Below are 16553 nucleotides of genomic sequence, written 5' to 3'. Positions count from 1 at the left end.
AGCAGTGCCATCTACATTTCATAGTACAATTAAATACATTATTAAATGTAATGTATATACAAATAATGCCGATACCTCCTCAATAAAATAGAATCCACAGAATACAGTCTGCGGGTTATGTCTAACATTTATCTACCCAGTAGATAAGCAGCATAAGCACAAAACGTGCTTACGCAGCTCCACCGAGTATGACAGTTGTGGAGGTGGAACTACATTGTCCAGGATAGAGTTCTCCGTTCCGCGGTGGCTGCTGGGTTATGTGTATTCTTTATAAACGTGCTCTGCAGCTGGAGGCGTACATGTACGTACGCTAACACGAGTGATTGGGGTAGTCAGCACAAATTAAACAGGTAGTGGCAGGAGCTATTTAGTGTTTGTGTTGCTTTGTTTATAAAAGACTTCTGGTGAAAAACTTATGTCGCAATCGTAGAAATTAAAATTGCTATTTGCCTTTTTTTGTGGGTGATATTATTAACGCACTTTGTTTTGTTATACACATGGCCTGTGAGTTTTTCCACCAAAGATAAGATAAAAAAGCTGATACTTATTACTTGTGTATTCGGATTCTTTGCTGTTGAGAAGTCGTTTGTCGTAAATACAGTATTGTGTTTATGTTCATTGTAATATATATGTTTTTTTTCTGGTTTTTTTTTTTTTTTTTTACTGAAAATTGGTAGTAAATCAGGGTGGTAGTTTCGGTAATGTACTTACCACACAAAGTGTGGAGACCACATGTCTTGTTCCGGTGGAAGTCGGGATGTGCTGTGTGTAATTCTGTAACTTAGTTTCATAAAAAGGTAGCTTGGACTCCGTAACTTTATATTTGACTAGTAGACTTAGCAAAATTTAATTGTTAATTACTGATGTTAAATCTGTCTATAGCTTAATAAAAGTGCGCTAAAATGTAAAATATGAGGTGAGGTGTTTCCCAGCTGGCTAAACGATATGTTTAAATATTTTAAAAGCTTGCGTCCGAATTTACACTAAATTACAGTATTCTCACTAGTTAAATATATGAACACCATCTGCTGTATTATGTGGTTTGCAATGAAATAAACTACCTTACTTTTTTTTCTTTTCGGCGACAAACTTTCAGTCCCTTGACCTTGCAGAAAATGGCAGAAAACGGTGCTCAGCAAATGTCTCTTCTCGAAAAGAAAATCGATGATCAAATTGAGGTGAGCACACCTTTGCTTGGCTGAAACATTACATTTACCTTTTTCAGGAAAGCATTTCTGTGTACACTAGCAGTGCTTTGAGGCGTTTTTTCCCCCCTTTTTGTTTTCTGTCAGTATTACTTTGGTGACCACAATCTACCTCGAGACAAATTCCTTAAAGAACAGATCCAACTTGACGATGGATGGGTGCCACTAGAAACCATGATCAAATTTAACAGGTATGTACTGTTTATTTATTTTATTTATCTAAAAAGAAGGGAAGAAGTTGAGTAGTGGTTAGGGCTCAGTCCACTTGACCGGAGGGTCGTGGGTTCAATCCCAGGTAGGGGACACTGCTGCTGTACCATTGAGCAAGGTACTTTACTTAGATTGCTCCAGTAAAAACCCAACTGTATAAACGGGTAATTGTATGTAAAAATGTGATATCTTGTAACAATTGTAAGTCGCCCTGGATAAGGGTGTCTGCTAAGAAATAAATAATAATAATATCTATCTATAGCTATCTCACAAGTGGATTAACACCTTGTGACATACATTGCATTTCTTTGGAAATACTAGACAAAGGAGATGTGATACCTTTTATTGGACAAACCTAAACAATAATTCATCACAAGCTTTCAGGACCTCAAAGATCTCTTCAGGTGAAAGATGACTGTAGAAATACTATAAACTTTTTTTTTTTTTTTTTACAAATTTCAGATTGAGTTGTTTGACAACAGATTTCAAAGTAATCCTGGAAGCCCTGAGCAAATCCAAAACTGGGCTCCTAGAAATTAGTGAAGATAAAACAAAGATCAGAAGGTCTCCAAGCAAGCCTCTGCCTGAAATTAATGACCAGTACAAGGATGAAATCAAAAACAGATCAGTCTATGTTGTAAGTATTTATTACAAATGCAACCAGGGAAAGTAAAATTTAAACAAATATTTATAGGAGAAATATGAACAATTTTATTCCCAACAGTGACTTCTTGAAATATACACCAACACCTGTATACAAAGATAAGACTATCGGTCTGCTTTTTAAATTTCAGAAAGGTTTTCCCACAGACATAACCCTTGATGAGTTGAAGGAATGGTTTAATGATAAAGGAAATGTTGAGAATATTCAAATGAGAAGGACTTTACAAAGACAGTTCAAGGTATGGTTTTCTTTATTGGTTGTCATTTTAAAGTCCTTTTATTAAACGGTCATCATTGATCCACATTTTTCATTCCAGGGCTCAGTTTTTGTTGTGTTTGACACTGATGATTCTGCCAAGAAGTTTGTGGAGCAAAAGGATGTGAAATATAAAGACTCAGAAATGATTGTACTCCTAAAGTAGGTATATTATACATGTACTTTCTATTTAGCAAAACTAAATATTGTGAATTTTTGTAATGGATATATTTGTAATAAATACTACAAAGCAGAAACACTAAATGAATGTGTTACTTGTCCTGTAATACAATAACTTGGAATTTCATTTCCAGAGAAGATTACTTTAAAAAGAAAAATGAAGACAGAAAACATCACAGAGCTGAAGTCAAGGCGAAAGCGAAGCAGTAAGTGTGTTCTAAAAAAATACACTTATTGTTGATCATTAGACTGGCTATCACTAGACAGCCAGTCTTCTGCTATTACTGAGTAAGCCTGTTTTGTCACAGATCATTTAAGCACATGGAGCTAACAAAAAGCTATTGATTGAAAAAACATCAAGTATATAACAATATATTCCCCCGCCTTTTTTTTTAGTGAAAAAGAAGAGAAGCAAAAGCAGGCAGAAGATGAAGAGATGGTAAGAATGCCTCGAACTGGACATTTAATTGGGTCGTGTTCAGCTTGTTGAATGTTAGGAGGATACTGGGTTCTGGCCAGGAAGTTTTGTATAAAGGCAGCTTAACAAAATACATCCCTTTTAACATTAAGGGAATAGCGATTTGTGTCCTGCTGGGAATGCATATCCCTGGTGACTGGGATATGGGGTAGACTGTGTGTGAGCAATAACACAAAGGCATTGGTCATACTGCCACAAGCCATGCCTTTCAACCACCTGAAGCAGGTTGTATCTGTACAACCCACGCCCTCCAGTGTGTTATTGAGCTTATAAAATATCTTAAATATTTAGCAAAAATAAAACAAATGCTAGCTACTTTTGTAGATATGCAAATGTTTACTTTAATAATATACTGCAGATTGAATGTATTTCTGAGTAGGAATACCAAAAAAATAACTTGTTTATACATATTGGTATATATATTTAACTAGCAATTGGTTGTACTGTACAGAACTTTCACATTAAAATGTGATCTTGGCATAGCTATATCATGAATTCATTAGCTTATTTTTAATGATTCACTTTTTTCACTGGTACTGTATGTACTACATGAGTCTATGGCTGTCTTAGTTTCCCGGCATTTTATAAGTTTCTCATCTTGTGACGTTATTGAATATACTGTATGCCCCCCCCCCCCCCCCTTTACAGAAATCGTTAGATGAACAGACTGGCTGTCTGCTGAAGTTTTCTGGTGAACTTGAGGATCAGACTTCCAGAGAAGACCTTCAGGAATTATTTTCTGGCCATGGAATGATTAAATGGATTGACTTCACCAGGGGTGCTAAAGAGGTGAGACCAACCTTTTGTTGCAAAACAATTTAAAGAACCAGAGCTCGACTTAACCTTCAAATGACTTTACTGTCTTTGCATGTTCTCAAGGATTATCTCCACACATATCCTTAGTGATGGGTATAGTGAAGGTAGCAGTATTAACAGTTTGCATATCTAGAGAAGTGCTTGTACAATTATGCACTCCATTATGAGTTATTGAGATTCATCTTTTTTTGTTTATATAGAACTCTGTGAAAGTTGCATTTAAATGTGTATAAAGTGGCTATCGGTCATTTTTGGCAAGCATGTCCATGAGATGTAATTTGGTTTCACTTTAGTGCCGTGGTAGTAAAAATATATAATGCTTTACTAACCCCTCCTCTCCCCCAAATGCAGGGTACCATTCTTTTTAAATCAAATGCCAAAGAAGCACTTGATAAGGCCAAAGCAGCTCATGGAGACAACTTGCAAATAAAGAAGAAGGATGTGACCTGGGAGCTGTTGGAGGGTGATGATGAGAAAGAGACTTTAAAGAAAATAATTGAAGACCAGCAACAATCATTGAACAGAAAAAGAGGCAGAGGTAATGAGATTGATATAGATGTAACTAATGTTTTTCAATACTGTTATATGCCTTGAACTTGCAGAAAAAGGTTTATTCTTCTGTCTGAACTACAGTCAAACCTGCTCATGCGACCACCTTTTTTTATTTAGCGACCACGTGGTCTGAGTGACCACTTTAAATTCTTCCCAATGATATTTGTACTTTAACTGTATTAAGCGACCACCTGTGTAATGTGACCAGCGACCACAGTTCTCTTACCCAGCAACTGGCTCAAACATGTATTAAGCACCCTTGCACAGGGCTACTGTTAAGAATTATGGTTTTAAATGGAACGTCCTAAATTCAAAGGAATATGGTAACCATTTTAGCTGTCTTTTATCCATAATCAATAAAACAATGCTCATGTAAAGGAAGAGAGAAAACATGGAGAAACAAAAGGTCCTCCCTAGATGACGGAATTAAAGTTATTAAACCTTGAAAAACTGCTGAAAAATTCGGCACTAGAAAGACGTAGATACAGCATTTTGAAACGGAAAGAACTCGGGCATGTAGTTTTTTAGGTTTTTATATTTTTTCATGTGACCGTGTTTTGAGCTGATTTCAATATCTCTTAATTTACTAAACAGTCGCTTCTTTCTACCTTGATGTCGATTTGACTTGCTGTTTCTGTTTCACCTTCATTATTCAATCACAAGAGCAAGCAATGACATTAATCGCTTCCCCCAGATGCTACTTTTAACTTGCATTTTGTTCTCACACTTGTCTGGGAGCTAGGCAGCTTCCAACGTGTTTGTTTCCTGTTGTGGTGTTCTTTCCCGCTACTTTAACATAATGTTCTCATAATTAGGATGTAGCGGCTTAAGATTTAAAAGCAAACCATTAAAGAAAATAAACACTGAAAAATTCAAGCCATACTTAAGAGTATGAAAACAATGTGCGTGGGAATCGAAAAAGATCTTATGCTTATGCTGGCGTTGATTTTCAGGTTGCAATGAATCAATACGTACCTGAAAGGCAGACACAGGCATTGAAATTTTACAAAGGATTTAAAACATTTTGTGTGACCCAAGACAGGCAAGCATTCATTATGTAATGTTGTTGAAGCTGACACCCTGGGATCCTCCAGGAAGCTGCTTGATGAGATTCTGGGATCAATAAGCTACTAACAACCAAACGAGCAAGATGGGCCTAATGGCCTACTCGTTTTTGTAAACTTTCTTATGTTATTACTTGCACAATTTATTTTGTTAATGCATTATCTAAATGTTGTTATTGCATACTTCCTTTTGTTCATATTACATCTAGCTTTTACAGTGTATGTAAGACATACATAATTACAGGAAAGCATGTCAGACAAATAGAACATTTTGGGCCCTCTTTTAAGAGACCATCTGTGTTAAGAGGCCACTATTAGACTGTCCCTTGAGTGGTCTCTTAATACAGCTTTGACCTACATAATTTTTTACAATGCCTTGTTAATGAGACTTTCATTTAAAAAGTGAAAGTAAATATCAGTGTCTAGGACCAAGTAAGATTAAAAGTTTGACATGGTGCTTTTTTTTTTTTATGTCAGACTTTGTGGAAACTTCAGAAATGTATTCATCACAGGCACAGACTGCTCTAAATGCACAAGATCAGTTTACACTTGCATCCAGTATACTAGTTGCTTTTGGGTCATATTTTGGTGCAACTCTAGGTAATGTCATTTCCAATATCAATTTAATTAATTTATTTTTTTTGTTTTCCTAAAATATAAATAGGAGGTCGTAAGTTTGGAGGAAGGGGTGGCCGACGGGAGAGGGGTGGAAGAGATCAAGGAAAACTGCAGTACCAAGGGAAGAAGACGAAATTTGAAAGTGAAGATGAATGTGATCAAGGTACAATTTAACTTGTTTTTTTTTTACTTGAATCCTGTTTAGTCATTCAATAATCATTCTTAAATGATGAAATATTAGACCTAGTATGTCTCAAACCTTGCTTCCGCAACCCTCATCCCAGAAACGCCAAGTGCAGAGAAGAAAGTAAAGGACGAGGAAGCTGAGGCATCAGTCTCAAACAAACCAAGAACAGGTGACCACTTTCTTTTGCTGGATCACTTGTACAGCACATCCATCCCCCCCCCCCCCCCCCCCCCCCAAAAAAAACACCTCACAACCTCTTTAGTTTCACAAATGTATCAAACTTCACAGGGACATTGGAGAACGGTTATCCAAACTTCAGTTTACACTCACCAATTTTACTTTTTTACACTAAGTTTCAGGCCAGGCTAATGCATTTCATAACTAGTCACCTTTTTGAAATGGTTGGCATAATTTTTTAGAATGACGGAACATGAAAATGGAGTCCATTTATGTGGCTTATGCAGGCAACGTTGAACTTAAGGGTGGTTTTATTTATTTATTTATATATATATATATATATATATATATATCTCACTGCACACATCTGGATAGAGCTGTATTTTTTTTTTCTTCTCTCCTAGAACCTGCAAGTCCAAAGAAGCGAGCACTGGATGATGTGAAGGCTGAAGAGGTTGGTGAACCAGCTTCAAAACAAATGAAAACAGAAAATGGCTCTGGGAAGCAGTAATTCAACACAAAGAAATACACACAATATGGATTTTTTTTATTTAAGTTTTAATCCATTCCAGTCTGGGATTTATTTCATAGAAAATCTTATGAAGTCCACCTCAATGTCAACCTGCAACGACAGACCGTGGTTAAAACACTTTAGAAAGAAACGGCAAGAGAAACGGTCTTTGCAATGTATTGGAGCAGAAATCGCACCGCTGCTGAATGTGTGTACCAGGTTTCTGTGGCATTTAATATTTGCTTGTCCACAAAAGGATGCCAGTCTATGTAACCTGTAGCATCTGTGAAACCACAGCCTGTGATAAGTTAGCTGCCGCACAAAGTGCCCAAGTCTTTTGTACAACCAAGGAAGCGCTGTTGTGTGAACACATTTAATGCTATAATGGGTTATTTAATGATCCTTGCATTAAACTGCAGAACTGTAAAAGCTATGTTCTTACTACAAAGCTTTGATATTTCGTGGCACCCGTTTCAATGTGCATGCGTCTGAAGTGCCATCGCACAACTTGTACTGTAGCTTTTATTTGCCAATTATTATTTTTTTTTAATAAAAGCATTTTGTGATGTAAAACAATGTTTTGAATCTTGGTCAGACAGAAGTATGTAATGTGTTGCATAAATAGCTTTCCTTACTGAAATATGAAGTGGTGTGTTTTTTTTTGTTGTTTTTTTTTTTTATTTTAACTATTTGAAACCATTTTCATTACACTGTACAGTAGATACTAAATAAAACCTTTACCAATTAGTTACCTTTTCAAGTGAAATGTCTTGGTGTGTGTAAATACCTTAAGACTAGACAAATGTGTAGATATCTAACAAACACTATAATGCAGCCTTACCGACTTCTTTTTATGGAACTTGTACGATGCTGGCAAGTCATATCTCAGCTCTAGTAAAACAAGGACAAAACACATTAAGTCTTAGTATTGAGAAGGTAGTGTACTCCTGGTAAATTGGAGTTCTTTTAAATTTAAAAGTCAACTTAACACAGGTTTTGGCTTTCTCACCTGCTATCACTTCCATCTTCACCTTCCAATCATCTGCTTTCTTCTGTATATGCTGAAAACATGTACACCAGTTAAGTATAGCATTGTAAGCAACTTCACGATTCAAAACCTCCCCTCATGTAAGTGAGTGTAAAACATACTTCTCGTGTTGAAGTTTTGTGGAGAGAATACACCACACCTGTTGCCATGTCTAATGCTGTCCTGAGAAACTGCATATCCATACCTATAAAATTACAGAATTGTTAAAAGGTTACTTAAATCTCTCCTAATAAACATATTCACCACTCTTCTTTCCAGAAAAATCTCTAGAACTCTTTACAAATAACATTTCTCATTTAAAAAAAAAAAAAAGATATAAATACATTTTTCTCCTATAAACAAAATGTTGCGATGTGTTAGGACCCATACCAGATTTGTAATTGAGAATATGGAGAAAACACATTCCCAAGATATTAAACAAAAAAAAAAATTGGTAAAGTGTGTTCATTTTACTGTTAAGAATTAAAGGTTATTTACATAGGAAAATGAACAAACACCACACCTTCCCTTAAATGTTGTATTGTGTGTATTCAGTTATTTGGCAAAGAGAACAATTTTTCAGAAAGAAACATTTCTTTTTCAGCAACAGATTATAAGTTTCCCCTTATTTAATGATCTGATAATTCATTAATTCATACAAATCACCATTAGGCCATGTTGACTATATAAAGCACCTTCACTGTCCTCAGTAGCTTTTTAAAAAAAAATGTAAAATCAGGCAGAAAAAATAATACTGTATAAATTAAGTTTTTATGAAGTTTACATACTTACCTTTGTTGTGTTTGGTTCCAAAAGGAGGGTTCATTATTACTGTATCAAATCTTTTTGAGAATCTGTCCGACTGTAATAAACATACATCGCACTGAATCATATCTATGTTTGGAAGCTCAAATTGTTCAACGTTGCTGCTAAATATTTCTAATGCATCTTTATCAATGTCAAATCCAACACACAACCTGGGAGAGGAGAGAAAAAAAGAACACGTTACCATCTTACTTGTTTAGGATATGCAACTACTTTATTGGTAAAACCTCTGGTTAAAAATCTTAATTGAAGTGTTTTGACCCATTTAAATATATATATATATATATATATATATATATATATATATATATATATATATAGTAGGTAACGTTGAAGGGTGTAAATCAAATTTCCTACCCATTGTTTGGCTTAACAACCCAATTTTCTCAGATTTTTCTAACTTTGAAACATCTTTGAATGTAAACTATAGAACAGCTCTCCCTTCATGTTAGTAGGCTGGTATTAGGACTTCCCTAATGCTCTCTATACTGAACTGATCACTTGTGTGGGCTTTGTGTGTTCATCACCTTTATGAAATGTAATATGCTGGATGATCTCCTTAAGTCACAGCACTTACCCAGCACCCAGCACTGCTGCTCCAACACTGAGAACACCACACCCACATCCCAAATCTGCAACCAGTTTGTTTTCAATATCATCAAATGTGTTGTGGATTGTATAAAGCATGCAGGCTAAAAAACATAAAAATAATAATTACAAAAAAAAATAAGTTAATGTAAACAGCTTGTTTTATAATTTGTGTATTGCAATCTTTCACTTCTATTTTTGAGTTAGAAACAATATGGCATATGCATTAAAAAAGGGAGTTACACTAAGGTACATCCAATGAGTTTAATTACTGGATTATTCCAGCTCAAGTGGACACAATTCTTGGGGTTTTACTGACATACAGTACAGATCTTGGAGAAAGCGTTTCAGGGTAAGAGTGGCATGCTTGCTAAAGAAGAAGAGATCCAACTGTTAACCCACAAGGTGAGAAAGTGTCTGGAGGTGGTAAAAATGCCCAATTTTGATGACCTCTCAGGAATGAGCAAGACAAAAAATCTAACTAAAGCTTGTATCAAGGGCTTTGCAACAAGAAATAATAAAATGGCATGTCACTAACTTAAGGCACTTAACATGATTGCACAATCGCTTCTTTATTGATGCTTTTTTTTTTCTTCAAAGACAATTTTTTTTTACAATGTTGTTTTAATCAATGATTTATTAAATATATGTTATTAGGTTCTTACCTGCAATATGTGGTCTTGTTGGATACTGTTCTAAGAGCAATTTTGGTTCCTCAAAAACATCTACTTGTAAGCAACTTTCAAGCTCTTTCAATTTCATCTTTTTCATTGTTGAATCAGGATTTGGTTATTGGTCAGTTAGAAATACTGTAATTAAAACACTATTAGCAGCTGCCAGCCTAAAAGAGAGAATAATAAAAAGTACATCAAGAACACACATCCACCTGCAATGACTACATTCAAAATTAGAGCTATCAGTACAATAAAAAAATTAACTAAAAAATTGATGTCCAAGACATACAAACGTTACAGAAAAAGAATTAGCAATTCAATGTTTAATCACAATGTTTAAAAGTGATTCTCCAGATAGATGCATACATGTACAATAAATGAGACACATAGACAGATGGATGAACAGAGACTGCTACCTCCATGTATCTCCAGAATATGACGATAAATTAAAATTATGTTTAATGACAATACAGTGGTTCTCCAGATATTTGTAAAAATGTCAGGGTGACATACAGATAGATGGATGGATGGTTGGATGGACAGACATACAACCCCCGATATCACCCGAATCTGATACTCCCAATGACTTATACTACATGATATTAATACCAAGTTTCAAGGCAACTGGATAAGCGATTCTGCACTGTATATGGAAAAGTCATCCCAAGCAGAGATTCAACAGATTTAGCTTTAAAAAATTAGAGAGAAGGGTCCTCTATGGTTAATGAACTTCTCATATATTAGTTAGAAATTATATATTTTTCAGTAGATTACAGTTTTACTTTTAAATCGCCAGCAATACATTAGCGTAGCAGAATCAGTAAGCGTAGCAGAATCAGTTAATCAGTCTTCCATAAAATAGTAGGCTAGGCGGCTACAGCAGTGATTGTCAAACTGGTTTTCCCAAGAAAACGTGCAGTGGGTCTGTAGAAAATACTCCAAAATATTTTGTGAAGCACCTTATTTATAATAGAAAGTGTTCAGTCGTTGTGTGTAAAATATCCTTTGCGATAATTACAGATAATATAGATTAAACATTTAATTTCACTGTAATTCAATTTAAGGTAAAGGCAGTGTGCTGTAGAGTTGTAAAACGTTTTAGGGCACATATCAAAATGAGGTGAAAAAGCCCCACCTGACCCTATATTTACAAAATTATATACCTTACTGGAGATCGATTTAAAAAATAATGGCTTTTGCTGTCTTCAATCTGTTGCCATACACAATTGTGTCGTTGCGTGCATCGAGTTCGAATACACTATTTAAAATAAAAAGGTTCTATCTTGTCGATAAATACAACATGTAGTTTATCAATCCGCGAGCCCCATACAGAACTAAGAGACGCGTGTTCCAACAACACGCCGATAGAGCGTAACACGAAAACATTCCCGAGTCAAACGAAGAATCGCAGAAACCGGTTCCTGAGTTTGTTTTTGTCATTTGGTCACCAGATGTGAAACAAGACATGTAAGCAAGTGAAGTAAGGTGTTCTTTTTTTATTTTAACATTTACCTTGCGATTAAATCAGTTACGGGAAATGGTCTAGATATATGTTTAAAAAGCACACGTTTCACGTTGCTTTTGACAGAAAAAATCTGTTTAGGCCAAGTACATATATTTTCAGTAAAGGTGTGGTGAGAAAGGCTGTGGTAATGCATTTATAAACAGCAACAAAATAATTTTTAGTAAATCTTTTTCGCTGCTTTCCATTACCTTTGGGACAGCTGCGAATATTTAAGCAGCCCATCTTTCATTCATTTCGGGACAAAGTATCATTCGGTTAGAATGCATTTATTATTATTATTATTATTATTATTATTATTATTATTATTATTATTTACATTTCTTTTATACAGCAGGCTCATGTATTTATCACTGTACAGTAGTGACAGTAGTATATGTAAATTACAAGTCAAGCTAAGGGGTCGGTGTTTGAGTTCACTGCCATTTACGGAAAAGTTACGCGCAGGAAAGATGACAGTTGACATTATTTCTGCTGAAGAATAGGCAACTTTGAACAACAACGAGTGCCCGTGATGTAATATACATAAAATGATGTATGTTTCGTTTTATACCCCCTTGCCCTGTGAAAGAAAAGCAGCAAATTAAAATCACGCTGTCACATTAGATGATTGTCATTAAATTCCTTCCTATTTTGATCTGTATTGTAGAAATGGTATTATCTATTGATTAATTTTAGGCCTTCTATTTTTGTAGGCGTTTCAATCGCTAAACCAGTGTGTTTTTCTATACAGGATCGTTGAGTTCGTAATCTGGGAGACGCCGGTTTAATGATGCAATGAGTGGTCATTTTCATATCTGACATGACAAGGAGCAGCATGTATCTTCACTAGACTAAATTGACCAGTAGGCCCTTAGTGTCTGGCCATTCTTTAATTGAGATGAAAATGTTTGCTTATACATGAAAACGTGATACATATCACTGGAATGAAATGGTAGCAACACGCTTCCTTAGTGACTACTGACAGTTTCCTTGAGAAACAGACCACTGTCTCCAGGCATTGACATCACCTCGGTGAGATACCGCGAGAAAGACCGAGAACATAGCAACAAGACAACAAAAATAAAACCTGGACAACAATCCGGAGTACATGATGGCGGCGTCTCTGCTGAGACGGGATAAGAAATCCACAGCCGCACATCTAAAGGCCGAGCTTAACCGGACAGACAACAGCTCAGGGGTCCACCAGCTCCAAGAACTGCTGGACAGCGTATTGAATCCGGAGAGGCCGGCAGGAGATACCGGGGCCTTAGAATGGTGCAAATGCCTGCTGGCCGGAGGTGAAGTGTTCGAAGAGTTCTGCAAGACCGTTCGGTCCTATGATAACGCCACATTGTGCGGGTTGGTGTGGACAGCCAATTTTGTGGCGTACAGATGTCGGACCTGTGGCATTTCCCCATGCATGTCCTTATGCGCCGAGTGTTTCAACAACGGGGACCACACAGGACATGATTTCAATATGTTCAGAAGCCAGGCTGGTGGGGCCTGTGATTGTGGTGACAGCAATGTCATGCGTGAAAGTGGGTAAGTACAGTAAGTTAACAGATACATATACTAATTACAGCAACCCCGTATCGGGCTGACAGCTGGTTAGTTGTAATGCACTATAGCACCCCCACTTCACAGCACCGTGTTGGTACAGCTGAGTTAAGGGTACATGCAGTCTGAGTGACTAGGCTATATTCGGGAGTTGAACATGAGTGTTCTTGCGTTTCTGTGTGGAACCCAGTTTATTTTTAACCATCACATATATGCGTGATATTTACATGTAGTCCTGTCAGGGCCAAATCCAAGCATACTTACTGGGAGACATAGAGACAGTATTTTATAGTTTTGTTTTTCAGTTGGACGATTTCATTATACTGCAGTATGATTAGATGTATAACATCCTTACAGGAAATACATCCTATTTAGTATATACTAGCCGCATGTCGGGGAGCTACTGCTGGGTGTGTGTTGAGCAACTCCTACAGAACTGTGGCAATCCGTGGTCACACACAAAAACACTATCAGTTGCAGGGTTGTGTTCTGTAAACAAGATGGATTCATTGGTCAATTGCCAGTTCTGTTGACTTGGAGCTGAAGCGCACTGTGCTCTATGAAAAGTCACTGTGTATTTTAGGGTAGTCGACAATTCATCTCCTTGTTTAATGCTTAAATTAGATGATGGTGACATTGTTGCCTAATGTGAGTGAGGGTGACTAGTAACACAACTGACTGTAAAGGAAGATCCCCAATCCCTTTCTGGCTGAACTTAATGGGTGCCTCTTCATTTAGTGACTGCTACAGTTGTGACACTGGTAAATCTGTAGTGCCTGATTCTGTATGTGCGGTCTGCAAAGTATTTAAATAAGTGCTATCTTCCTGACCTGAGTAATATTATGCTTCCTTAGCAACTTCAGTTCAGAATGTGGAAGAGTGATATGAATATTATAGATAACCACATGCTAAAGATGTAATTCTATGACAACTGTTGACCATTTTCTAAAGTTTAAAGATTTGTTTTCTTAATAAAAGAAAAAAAATGCAACATTGAAATGATAGAGGAGAGAGTATTGGTTTGCATACTGTAGTAGCCTATACTGTAGGCAGCCTATCAGAACAAAGTTGACTTAAACTGTGATCAGATGTGTAACATAACTCTAGCTTGTTTGGCTTTTTCTAATCAAGCCAATGAATTGTGGAAGTAAGTGTTTTGATAGTTTCATAAAGGTATTTTTCATATTGAATATCATAATTTGTAGGGAGTCATCATGTAGTCTAACAACAGGTTTTTGAATTGATGATCAATTATTATTATTTATTATTATTATTTATTTCTTAGCAGACGCCCTTATCCAGGGTGACTTACAATTGTTACAATATATCACATTAATTGTGATGGTTTATTTTTTTTAGTATTGGGAAAGACTTTACTATGCAACAATAATGCAATTTTAGTGCTTGATAATATTGTATTATCAAACTAGTTATAGTCTTGATCATATTTTTTACAACATTGTAGCATATTCCGATGTGGACTGGCATTTTGGGATTATGTCAAGAAGGATTTTTTATTTTTTATTTTTTTGGTAAATAGATCATGTACTGTAGTTAGCTTACAGGTTGACTTTATAGGCTGTGCATGAGAGTACAGTTTAACCCATCCCATTTGCAGTGTTGTTTTTTCCTCTTTCCTATTGTTCCATTCGTAATAAGACCTGCCTGCCCTTGGAGATCAGCCTCAAGGTCCCCTGTGACCAGGGCATGCATGGCAATAGCAGTTGAGCTGTTGGTTGTAAGAAATTGTTGTGATTTTCCTGTTCTCATCTCCCCTTGAGTAAAACATGCATGCCCTTATTTTGGATCATGACCTGTTGTTCATCTTACCAAGTGTTCATATTATATCACTTTTTTTTCCTGTGGTTCTGTTGGTTTATCGAAATTCTTACAAATTCCCTTAATTAGACAAAGAAAAGCCAAAAAACATCCTAAACGGCATCCTTTTCTTATTTTTTTTATTTAGGTTTTGTAGACGACACCGATCAAAAACTGGGACAAATGTTCCTTCAGTCCCCAGAGATCTGTTGTTGATGTCAGAAATGGTTCTTCCTCGATTCATCATATATATCATCCAATATTTGAGGGATGGATACAGTGAACCAGGTAAGGAATTAACTTGGCAAAAACACGTGTTTTCAGATGCACGCCTCTGCTGTTTTGAAATTTGTCCTTACGACACTGTTTACTTACTCAGATGTCTTACACCTTGGTGCATTTTACCTCTTTGTTAATCATGCATTGTGATACTACTATATATTAAGGAAGCGTACTGTAAATGGAGTTATTAAAAGTAGCAGAGCCCAGTAATTTTGAGGTTTACAGCATGAGGATCCTCTCCACATTTGATATTATTAATATTAAACAGAGATGAGGAGACTTCCGTTCTGCAACAGTAAATGATTAACCCTTTAAGGACTGGGATTGTGTTAATACGATCATACTGAAGTGGGCTTCTAGGACCGCGATTGTGCAAGCACAATAAAAAAGCACTTTGTTGTGATGACTTACAGGGCCATCGTACTTTGCAGTACAGGCTTGAAACACATATCATTGCATAGGGGAGGGACTGACGTTCTCTTCCTGATGATTTTTCTTTTCGTGTGACGTCACTGAGAGGGGCATTTAGTATTTCAAGGGCAGACCGTTTACAGCTGACCGCAGAGACAAAAGCAGAAACGAAACGTCACAGGAACTTTAGAGCTAATAAAAAAAGGGAAACACTGTAAAGCTGATATATTTGACCTATAATTATATCAGAACATTTATTGTTTCATGTTTTAATATATATATATATATATATATATCTATATATATATATATATATATCTATATATATATATATATATATATATATATATATATATATATATATATATATATATATATATATATATATATATATATATATGTGTATATATATATATATATATATATATATATAGAATATATGAGAGAGAGATTTATTTATATATATATACATATATAGATAGATATGTGTGTGTTTTTACAATATTTATAAATGTCAAGAAATGAGTGGATGTAAGCAGATACTATTTCATGAACTAAATGTATCGGGTACGTTTTTTTTCCTTATTACTGATAATAATGGAATGAGGAACTATTATTTTGAGAAAATAGTCAAGAGTAGTGTCCATTATTGCATATATAAAGACTCTGAGAATAAATGTGTATTATGTCATTACAATCACTCAGGTGAAACAATGTCTTGTAATTTGCCCAAACATCAATACTTTAAAAAAAAAAAAAAAAAGGAAAGATTGTGCTGAAAAAGAAAAAGCAAAAAGTTTGTATGGTTTCTGATGTACTTTATGTACCCCAGATAGTTCTGAAAAAAGGACACCATTCCCAAGATGCTACTGTAAAAAACTAGTGAGTTTGTATAGGAAGAGAGTCAACTACAGCCATAAAATGCCTGGTCCTAGGGGACCATCCTGCTG

The 16553-nt window shown here is 35.7% G+C and overlaps 3 protein-coding genes across 7 annotated transcripts in view; 2 read left to right on the top strand and 1 right to left on the bottom strand.

Moving 5' to 3' along the window:
- Nucleotides 1–229: 229 nt before the first annotated feature.
- On the top strand, nt 230–7557 carry ssb (small RNA binding exonuclease protection factor La). 3 transcript variants are annotated; one of them, XM_034043755.3, is made up of 13 exons: nt 230–350; nt 1097–1178; nt 1293–1396; nt 1878–2052; nt 2210–2317; nt 2396–2496; nt 2649–2720; nt 2911–2953; nt 3641–3781; nt 4160–4346; nt 6089–6205; nt 6327–6398; nt 6811–7557. In XM_034043755.3, the coding sequence occupies exons 2-13, from the start codon at nt 1116–1118 to the stop codon at nt 6915–6917; spliced, it is 1290 nt and encodes a 429-aa protein (XP_033899646.1). In that variant the 5' UTR covers nt 230–350; nt 1097–1115; the 3' UTR covers nt 6918–7557. The 3 variants fall into 3 exon arrangements, with proteins under 3 accessions (XP_033899646.1, XP_033899649.1, XP_033899647.1); XM_034043756.3 differs by lacking the exon at nt 230–350 and adding an exon at nt 679–797; XM_034043758.3 differs by lacking the exon at nt 6327–6398.
- A 115-nt stretch (nt 7558–7672) lies between these two features.
- On the bottom strand, nt 7673–11390 carry LOC117426308 (rRNA N6-adenosine-methyltransferase METTL5). Of its 2 annotated transcripts, none has more exons than XM_034043759.2 (7): nt 11195–11390; nt 10023–10198; nt 9347–9461; nt 8737–8921; nt 8067–8149; nt 7927–7978; nt 7673–7808 (listed from the first exon to the last, which is right to left on the bottom strand). In XM_034043759.2, exons 2-7 carry the CDS (start codon nt 10126–10128, stop codon nt 7732–7734), a joined length of 618 nt encoding a protein of 205 aa, XP_033899650.2. In that variant the 5' UTR covers nt 10129–10198; nt 11195–11390; the 3' UTR covers nt 7673–7731. The 2 variants fall into 2 exon arrangements, with proteins under 2 accessions (XP_033899650.2, XP_033899651.2); XM_034043760.2 differs by having other exon boundaries at nt 11200–11390.
- Nucleotides 11391–11408: 18 nt separating this feature from the next.
- The window catches only part of LOC117426637 (E3 ubiquitin-protein ligase ubr3-like), a 74017-nt gene continuing 68872 nt past the window's right edge, over nt 11409–16553 (top strand). For both annotated transcript variants that reach the window (XM_059033696.1, XM_059033695.1), the window contains exons 1-3: nt 11409–11511; nt 12287–13077; nt 15059–15198. In XM_059033696.1, the coding sequence (XP_058889679.1) occupies nt 12644–13077; nt 15059–15198 (574 nt within the window). In that variant the 5' untranslated portion in view covers nt 11409–11511; nt 12287–12643. The remainder of the gene's footprint in view (nt 11512–12286; nt 13078–15058; nt 15199–16553) is intronic.

This window comes from Acipenser ruthenus, chromosome 11 (assembly GCF_902713425.1).
Source record: "Acipenser ruthenus chromosome 11, fAciRut3.2 maternal haplotype, whole genome shotgun sequence".
NCBI classification, from domain to species: Eukaryota; Metazoa; Chordata; class Actinopteri; order Acipenseriformes; family Acipenseridae; genus Acipenser; species Acipenser ruthenus.
The sequence above is the reverse complement of the archived record's forward strand: the minus strand, read 5'-3'. Positions and strand labels throughout refer to the sequence as shown.

Excerpts from the sequence above, each read along its gene's own strand:
- LOC117426308 (XM_034043759.2), bottom strand. The coding sequence starts at position 10,128 with ATGAAAAAGATGAAATTGAAAGAGCTTGAAAGTTGCTTACAAGTAGAT. Across the intron at positions 7,979-8,066 it reads ACAAAACTTCAACACGAGAA|CATATACAGAAGAAAGCAGA; the intron begins GTATGTTTTACA and ends ACATGTTTTCAG. Across the intron at positions 7,809-7,926 it reads GAAGATGGAAGTGATAGCAG|AGCTGAGATATGACTTGCCA; the intron begins GTGAGAAAGCCA and ends TTGTTTTACTAG.
- ssb (XM_034043755.3), top strand. The coding sequence starts at position 1,116 with ATGGCAGAAAACGGTGCTCAGCAAATGTCTCTTCTCGAAAAGAAAATC. Across the intron at positions 2,497-2,648 it reads GAAATGATTGTACTCCTAAA|AGAAGATTACTTTAAAAAGA; the intron begins GTAGGTATATTA and ends TTTCATTTCCAG. Across the intron at positions 6,399-6,810 it reads CTCAAACAAACCAAGAACAG|AACCTGCAAGTCCAAAGAAG; the intron begins GTGACCACTTTC and ends CTTCTCTCCTAG.